The sequence below is a fragment of the Echinops telfairi genome, unplaced genomic scaffold (genome assembly GCF_000313985.2).
Source record: "Echinops telfairi isolate 266 unplaced genomic scaffold, ASM31398v2 ScPeMD7_7474;HRSCAF=8512, whole genome shotgun sequence".
NCBI lineage: Eukaryota > Metazoa > Chordata > Mammalia > Afrosoricida > Tenrecidae > Echinops > Echinops telfairi.
Window position 1 is genome coordinate 412,450 of NW_022111378.1, and position 9,505 is coordinate 421,954.

Below are 9,505 nucleotides of genomic sequence, written 5' to 3' on the forward strand. Positions count from 1 at the left end.
GTGAGGAGGGAAGCATTTAGGAGCTATAGGAAAGTTGTAGGTCTCATGGGGTGCTAGGACTTTTACATGTGTAAAGGAGACAGTTGGGCAGAATGCAGGGCAGGGCATTCTAGCGCTGTAGTTCCTACAGTTCATTGGCCAAGGACGCCTTGCCTTCATGTGTTTCCTGCCCTGGAAACCTGATTGTATGTCTTAGAAACTGCTGGTAAAAGGATGAAGCCATCCCTCCTGTCTTCGATTTGAAGCTTACATTTTATAGTCAAGTTCTAATGCTAGTGCTCCGGGAACATGGTATTGGAGCACTAAGCTCATGAGTTTGAAATGGGTTGGAGTCTCTGCTTGCCAAGCACTAATTTTGTGATTGGGGCAAGCTTCCTGCCTCAGTCTCCTCTGCTGTATCACTCGACTACAGCAGTACCCATCCCCTGGGGCTGTGGTACCGAAATGTGTATGTTAGACACATAGCACAGTGCAGTGGGGCACTGATAAGGGACGCTAGCTGTTCTGTTGTAGCAAGTTCCCGTTGGAAACATTGATTCGAGGTTGCAGACAAGCAAGAATCAGATGAACGAAGGTACCATACATACTTGCCTATAAGCAGACCTGAATATCAGCCGAGGCACCTAATTTTACCACAAAAACTGCATTAAAAATGTGCTGAAAAACTCGGCTTGTACACATACGGTATTTGTAAATGGAGGGCTTACCTTGGTCCTGCTGACTAAGGTGTGAGAGGCTCATCTACAGAGGCAGTCATTCCTGAAGCACGTGGTTTTCACGTGGCTGGAGGCTGGGAAGCCAAAAGGTCGCTTTGCCTCTTGTCCTCTGTGGCAATATTCACTCCTGCGTGTCTCGCCATGTTCGATACCTGGCAGTGTTCCCACACGGCTCATTAGCCACCGTCAGCAGTGAGAAGTGAAAGTCTGCTGGTGGAGTTGCAGGCTGGAAGCCAGGCTTCATTACCCTGAACCCACGATTTCCACTGTTTTAACATGACACCCAAACGGACTGTTCCATGTGTGGAGTTTCTGACTGGAGACAGGCGTCTGGTATTTGTTTGCATACTGTAGGTGTAAACGGGGGAGGGGGTGGGGGGGCACAAAACAAAACCTAATCTAATTTTATAAAAAGCTTCCACAGCCAGATGTGAAAGCTGAAGAAGTGATGTTTAGGGAAAGTCTTTGTTTTATTGTTCTGTTTCTCCTCTGCAATCAGATTTCTCAAGCTGGTAAGTCGCCATCAGCCTGTGAGATCGAATAATTGATACCCAGATGATTACAAAGGCTTGCTTTGCAGCCTAATTCTCCTGAGTAAAACCACAGCCTCAAGACACCTGACTTTTCCTGGGACCAAGGTTTTCATACTAAAGATTTGTGTTTAATTTTTAATAAGGCTTATCCCTTTTCTCTTTCTTTCCTTCTTTACCTAAATTTCCCAGTCACTATTCTTTCATGAAAGGCTCAAAGCTCATTTAATTTTTAAAGAGCAAATTTCACTTTCTTTTATTTTGTTTCTTGCAGTATGTTTTGTAGCAAGAAAGTGAGCTGACTGTGGCAAGAGCCTTATAATTAAGAAGGGGAAAAAATTAATTTGTCATATGCTCCCCCCTCTTTCCATAATGAGTACATTTCATGATACTCTCTTGTGGGTGTGTGTGTACCATTGGAGGCATCCATTGCTATGGTAACCACAGGGATTCCCACCCCCAGCCCCCATGGAAGGACCAGTAAAGTTGCAATGTGAGATCCCTTTGTAACTGGTTTGGCACCAGGGCTGCATAATGTGACATTGCTTTTCCTGGGGGCCACCTGTCTGCTGGGGGCAAGTGCCCCTGTTTCTTCCTCCCACTTGCTTGCTTACAAACTGTCCAGGGCCTTGCCAATTGCTCTCCAAACAACGAGGATAAAAAACAAAACAAAACAACCCCCAGGAGCCAGATTCTCTAACTGGACACTCAGACCCTCAGAGCCTCCCATGGGGGCTGGTCATAGCCACACTCCCTTTGACTTGACCATCCATCCCTGGGGTCCCCCTAGTCCTATGATGTTAGCTAGGCTGGCTGCCTCTGTGGTTGTAGCTCATATCAACCATCCGCCTCTCCATGTGGTCTAGCTAGTGTGGAGACACAATTAGAGGATCAGCATGGTTTACTGTCAACCAGCATTTCCTGTTATTGATTTGTTGAAACACTATCTTATTGAAAGTCCAAATATAGATGCCTCTTATTTTAAAAAAATGAAATCAGCTCCTTGGGTGAGACAGATGGTGCTCCCGTACTAACCATTCCACCTGCAGTACCTCAGAAGAAAGGTCTGGCGATCTGCTTCCATATAGATTATAGCCAAGAAAACTCTGGGGAGCAGGGGGGCTCAGTGATACTCTATAGTGTGCATAGGCTCATCAGGAGTTAGGGTTGGCTTAATGGCAGTGTGTTTGTTTTTTTATTCAAGTGGAGTTATCCCTGCATACCCTGCCCTCCCCGTCCCCCTTTTTGTCTTAGTAAGCTTTAAAAAATTCCTTTGGAATGACTGTTTCTGCTAAGAGCCCGCCTTTAAATCGCCATGCTTCCAGCTACTGCTTTGGAGGGGGTGGTGTGTCGGTGCCTGAGGCTGGACCCAAGCTATCTTTACACCAAGATGTGGAACTCAGAGTCATTAAGGAATATTGTCCCGAAACTTTCCCCATACCAACAAAACGTTTATATTAAAAAAGCACTCAAAACATTGCAAGTAACGTTGCCATTTGAAGCACTGTTGAAAGTTTGAATTTGCAGTGGGTTGAGGTGGGAGATGACCTCCTTAAGCTGATACAAAGAAGTACTCCCCTCTGCTAAGCTACAGTGAGACAGATTCGTGGATGGAATGAGAATTTTGGAGTGTGTGTGTGTGTTTATCCTGCATTTTTTAACTTAAAGGTTGTCCTTTCTTCCCTCCCTACCCCAATTCGCCCTTGTATGGTTTTTGACCATACAAGAATGAGCAAAGGCCATACATGATTTTGGCAGTTGGTGTGAGTTTTCTGCCCTTCCCCTTTCTCCTCTGGTCACCTGCCTTCTGGGCTCCTCTCCCCTCCCACCCTCCCTCCTTTATATCCCCTCTTGTGTTGGCAAACACCTCACTTGAAGTCCCCACACCTATTCTTAGAATTTATTAACAAATCACTTCAAATCCAACTAACTCATGTTATAGTTGCTGCGCCCTTCCGAACTTGGGAGTCTCTATTTTAGGGACCTGCTATGTTTCTGCACCTCTTGTCTCTGCTAGACTTCTCACTTACCTCTCTCTTGATGATGCATCAGAGGAACTCCATGCCGTACTATTTTGTCCCTGAGAAATAGGCTGGTGGAAATGCATACAGCCTTTGACTTACAGGCTGGGAGGAGCCCCTGGGGCGCTGGGGGGTGTGTGAGGGCAGTGTAATGCTCTTGCTGCTAATAAGAAGATGGGCGGTTTGGGTTCACCTGGATCTGCTACTGAAAAATCAACCACTGACAACCCTGTATAGTGAAGTTCTACGTGGACGCACGTGGGGTCAGCATGTGTTGGAGTTGCTGGCAACCCAGGACAGATTGGTATGTGGTCAGGGAGTCCCTTGGGGAGCCGACTGGAAGAGCTGAGCAGAAATCCCACATCGATGTGCTGGCTTGTCCATGGGCCCTAGGACCAGTGAGAAAATGAACCTTTAAAAGAACGTTTCTTTTCAGTTAAAGTTGTGGGAAATAGTTGTTACGTCTGCACCCAGGATTCCATTGACAGATTTTTCACACTTGAAAAAAATGGCAAAGTTCAAATGTAGTCAAAAGAAGTTCAGAAAACTTTGAGACCGCCCCCCCTCCCCCATAACCCAGTCTCACCAGCTATAAGTCACACCCAGTCTTGTCTCCTCAATACCCCTCCCTCCTCTCATTGACCTTCTCCTCCAGCCAGAGCGCTGCAGAGTAAATCCCAGACTCGTATCAGGTCCCTGGTGAGACCGAGGCTTTGATTGACATGTCAATCACTAATGCATTTCTTATAGCATTATTTTTCTGTATATTGGGCCCATTGATGTTTATGTAAGAAAGGTTCACTTCCAGCTCATTATAGTAGTACACTCCATTGCTCTTCTCTCTCAATATTTTCTTAGGACCTTGGAAATAAACACCTGTTTAACATCTTCATGTGTTTATATTTCTGTGTGGAAGCTGACCTGTGAAATTTTCCATTTGTCTTTTAAGTTTTGTTGGCTTACCCTAAAGGGATTTTTGTTGGTGGTGGTGGCTCTTCAACATTAATATTCTATCTTTATCCTTATCAATGTGTGAGAGAGTACTTCAGATATGCACTATTCAAGCATTGCTACTTAAAAAAAAAAGAATGCAAAAAAATTATCTGGTTCCCTGAGAAAATGTTGAAGTTAATTTCAGAGTTTCCAAATGATTTTATTATAAATTTACATTTCTCCTGAGTGAAACTGGGCCAATGATAAGTGAGTACCCTGGATATTTGTTTTGTTTTTAACATTAATTGCTCTATAATGCATCAAATTCAGTACCTGATTTCATTATCCTGTTTGAATTAAGGGTGAGGCACTCAGACAAATTTTGGTCAACCGTTACTATGGAAACATCAGACCTTCTGGAAGAAGAGAGAGTCTTACGAGCTTTGGCAATGGCCCACTGTCTCCAGGAGGACCCAGCAAGCCTGGGGGAGGAGGTAGGCCACGTGGGTACTAACTAGCAGTGTGTCATGTGAGTACTTCATGAGTCTGGAAAATGGGTTGAAACTCTTTAAACAGACAAATTTGGGTGGCCAGTATAATTTTTAGCAACTTGTTTTGTCTTTGTCCTGTATCAAAACAATGTCTAAAAGTAACTCCCTACAAAATAACATTTCTCCACAATTTGATATTAGCCAAGTCTTTTGCCCCTCCTTCCCATACAGCGACCCTTTTAGTGATATTTAAATTAACTTGATGTATTCATGTTTTCCTGTGATAGAAGAACCCTGGTGGCACACTGTGCTGAGCACTGAACCGTTAACTACAAAATCAGCTGTTTGAACCCACCAGCTACTCAGAGGGAGAAAGACAAGGCTGTCTTTATGGCTGTCCCCATAAAGATGTATAGCCTCTGAAACCCTGAGTAGCAGTTCTTTTTCCTTTGGGGTCAATATGAGTCCGGTCCAGGTTTTCCTGTGCTCATTAGGACTCCTGTCTTCCCATTAAATGGCAGTGCTGATATTGGCAGCAAGGCTGGGGAAGACTATCATTTATTATGTACTTCCGGACTGCTGGGTGCGTTCTCAAATGGCCTGCATTTTTTATCTCCGTTTCCCTCCATGTGACCGTGGCATGGTATGTACTGTAATTATCCAAGGCACTCTTGGTGTGCCAACAGTTGGAAGTTCAAGTCCACTTAGAGGTACCTTAGAAGAAAGACTTGACTGTCTACTCCTCAGAATGCAGCCCCTGAAGCTCTCCAGACCACAGTTCCACTCTAACTGCCTGTCACCTGGGGTTGCCAAGAGTTGGAATTAACTCCTCAGCAGCAGCTTTTTATGGAGACCCCAGTCTAGCAGAAGAAACTGATGAGTGTTGCTGGCTGTTCTGTTTTGAACCTGGTTGCTTAATTCCAGCACCCATCAGCGACCTTGTACAGAACTGCTTATATCATACCTTTCAAGGTGTTCCAGAAACGTTTTACACCCAATCATAGGCAAAAACTGCAAACATGTTGAACTCCACTGTGGTTCTTAGTAGTGGTATTGGTTTTAAGGTGAGTCAGTAGTCAGGTTCATTTACATGGTACTTGAAGTGCAAATGTGAGTTGCCTAATTCCCTGTGTTATGGTGATGGTCCTTGGGCAGCATGAACCCAAGTAGCACAAAAATACTCAGAGTTTTAAAAAAATGTTTTTAAAAACTCAAGAGTTAATTCGTCCTGGCAATTCCTAGGGAAGGGCCTTGGCTATATCAGCAGGTCTCAACTTTCTCCGTTTGTAAGCTGTGCAGGCTTCACTGAAGAAGTGGCTCTCAGGGCACACCTCAGACAGGACCACCTCGGCTCTTCTCCCCAAACTCCCCAAAACATTTCACTCTGAAGTTCCTCCAATAACATCACACCTAAAGGATACACGAGGCCCTTGGAAGGGGGAAGTGCATTAAAGATGGGTTCTGCTTTAGGAAGCTTTCGGAGAGCAGATGGATGGCCTGCTTGCTGCCTTGTGCTGTGGATATATAAGGGCAGAGATGAGGTTGGGCAGCCGAAGGGAGATAAAGGGCACTTGAAGTGACCTCTGAGGGAAGAGCTGGTAGATGTGGTATCTACTTTCTAAAATGGATCAGCCCCCTCCCCATGTATGGGAGAGTGGTGATTATTACCAACAGTAATACAATCAACTTCCTAAATATGTCGTTTCTGAACAGCCCCAACCCATTCCACTAAATGCCCTCTTTGCTTCAGTCAACTCACTGAGGCTAGGCACTCCCAGTCCCTGGTTGAACAGGTGTCTGTTGAATGAAGTCAAGAACAGATAAATGATACAAAAGGATGAGTTTGTGAGTTAGTTAGAACTCTAGACTGATAGCTCTAGATTATTTTTATACCACTGCCATGGGGTGGTTCAAGTGTGGTTTGTCTCTTAAATTCACATCAGTTTCTTACTAATTCTGCCCCCAAATAAGCATATTTTTTCTTTTAACAGTTTTATTGACATATAACTCACAGATCACATACCAGTACTTATATTAAAAAGAATTAAACAGTCATTACCACAATAAGTTTTATAACATTTTCTTCATTCTTGTGCTAATTAAAATTAGCTCCTCATTTCCCCCCAACCTCCCTGCCGTAACCTTAAGAAACTAGCAGTCTCTATAGATTGGCCTATTCTGGATTTCATATAGAGAAAAATTTGTAAAATAAATATATACCCAACAATCATTAAATGAAACAGAGAAAAACCTCAATCAAAAAGCAGAAAATAATTAAAATGAGCAAATTTAGAAAGGGTCGAAAGGGAGAACAAATGATTAGGTGTTCAGTTGTAGCATGACTGCATCTATTACTGAGTCAGGGTACTTTAATGGGAGGGGGGTGGCTTGGTGGGGTCACAGATATAGTCCCTACTGGAAAGGACCTATTCTTCACCCTCAAACGTTATCTCTATTACTGGCAAGCGGGGCACGTGACTACACCTCTCCTGGTGTGTTTTCCTGCTTATAAGCTAAGAGTTAATGATGAAGATGTTCCCTGTGGAGCAGTGTGCAGGATTAAGAGGAGTGGGGCTGCGTGCAAAGCCGTGAATACAGAAAGCTTCAGTCTCTACCAGGAGTCACCAAACAGTGGCTTTTGAGCCATCTGTGGTATGTCCACATGGCTCTGAAGTAAAACTGAAACATTTTAAAGGAGATTGTTCAGATCATGGTGATTGCATTTGTTTGTAAAAAATATACTTATGACTCTCGAGTCATTTTTAAATTGTTGTGAGGGACAGGATTGTATACTCTGTCTTGAAATTTGCTGACCCCTGGTCTAGACTGCTGGCGGTTGGCAACTGAGAGAGGTTATTGAAGACAGTGTTCCATCTTCCAGGGGGAGGATCCGGCTCCAGCTCCACAAGCAGAGGTGAGATGAGCCTGGCTGAAGTTCAGTGCCACCTCGACAAGGAGGGGGCCTCCAATCTGGTCATCGACCTCATCATGAACGCGTCTAGTGACCGAGTGTTCCACGAAAGCATTCTCCTGGCCATTGCGCTCCTGGAAGGAGGCAACACCACCATTCAGGTAGGACAATAGGGTGGCCGTTGGCGTGGTGCCCCTGCTGAGGGGACAGATTGTCTGTTCTGGGAACAGGTATCTGGTGATGCTGAGAAAGTGCTCCTGCCAAGAGCATGAGGTGGTTCATCCCTCCAGATGCTGCTGTTCAAGGAAATGAATTCAGTTGGTAATTTTCTTATGATCAGCTTGCCATAATTTGGACGTGGTTCCAAACCAAGAGTTACGCTTGAAAACTAATGAGACAATGAGGAGATGTGCAAAGGAAATCGGTTCCAGGCCTGGGACAGAGTAGTTATAACCCATAAATGTATGTTGAAAGAATGATTGAAGGAAGGATACTTACAGTGTTCATCTAAGCTCACAACATAACCAGCTGGGAGTTTGGACTGTGTGTGTTATTTGAGAGTCTTAATTTTCAAATCTTTAGGCACTGCAGCTATTATTCACTAAAGTTTTCCGCCTTCGATGGCAAAGTTCAATAAAACCTAACTGAGGCGAGTCAGTAAAGGCACCAGCCAGGCTCCCTCGGAACATGGTGCTTGGTTACCCAGGTGTGGTATGCACGTGGCATGTAGGATTCTTGGTCTGTGTCCTTAGAGAAACTGTTTTAATAACATATCAGGGGTAGAGGTCAGGCTTCAAAAAGATTGTGGAGAAACGGATTTATAAGGATCACTCTTACCACCTTTTGTTGCAGTTAGGTCAAAGGTGAGCACCCCTTCTGTAAATGACAGGCCTGATGGTTACGTAGAAGTAGTGTTTACAATGACCTCCTTTAATATATTGATGCTGCTTCATCTGCTCTTTCTCCTTTGTTGCTTCTTGGAAAAATTGGTGGTTTTCTCTAGTGTGTCTTGATGATATATGCTAATAACAACTTCACAGAGGTAAAATTCTTGTGCCCTAAAACTCACCTCTTTGTGACTTGACCTTGTCTTCTTGGCCTTAAATTTAAACCTAGAATCTGGATGAATGAAGCCTGGGGTTTTTGTGCAAACTGGGAAAGGGCGTGTTCCTGTGGCTGGCTGCCAGGGCACCTGGCTTGGCAAGAACAGCCCAGGTTGGATACTAGCCCCCGCTCACTCCCCCAGCCAGGTGTCCTTGTGCCTTGCACAACCTTCAAAGCCACCTGCATGGCCCTGTTTTCTCACCCGCCCAGCCCCATGGGTCCCCACGCACAGCGCACTCAATGGGAATCGGGAATCATGAGTTAGTTACCCATGCCACTGACAGAGTTCAGTGCCTGTGGAGTTGTCACATGGGCACAGAATTGTCACCTTGGAATTTCCTTTGAGTCGTGTCCCGTGGGAGCCTGACCATAAGTGTGGATGGCCCGTTGTCCTTCTCAGCATGATGGTGGTGTCAAACTGCTACCATGTTTCGGGTGCTTGGCTCCACATGGGCTGAGGTGACCCAGGAACTTCCCTGTGGATGAAGATCAATTGAAGTAAACATTGGTTGTGTGTTTTCCATGTACGTGGTACCAGTTTTGGGTGTACAGATTCGGAGACTTTTTTTCCAGGCGCAGCCAAGTGTGGAAAACTAGATTATTGTGGCGAGCTTCGTAAGCCATATGTGTTCAACTTTTACAACCATCTGACCATTTTTCTGAGATTGTATCTTCTTCAGTTTTTTCAAAGCATCCGTATGTCTCCTAACTAAAAAATAATGATTTGCTGACCAAAAGAGACAGTAGTTGGAACCCGCCAGCTGCTCCATGGCAGATAGAGCATGGGGCAGAAAGGCCA

At 44.7% G+C, this 9,505-nt stretch overlaps 1 protein-coding gene across 1 annotated transcript in view; it reads left to right on the forward strand.

Moving 5' to 3' along the window:
* ITPR1 (inositol 1,4,5-trisphosphate receptor type 1) overlaps positions 1-9,505 on the forward strand; it is a 413,260-nt gene that overhangs the window by 277,433 nt on the left and 126,322 nt on the right. The window contains exons 43-44 of the mRNA XM_045285628.1: positions 4,562-4,694; positions 7,573-7,763. Of these exons, the coding sequence (XP_045141563.1) occupies positions 4,562-4,694; positions 7,573-7,763 (324 nt within the window). The remainder of the gene's footprint in view (positions 1-4,561; positions 4,695-7,572; positions 7,764-9,505) is intronic.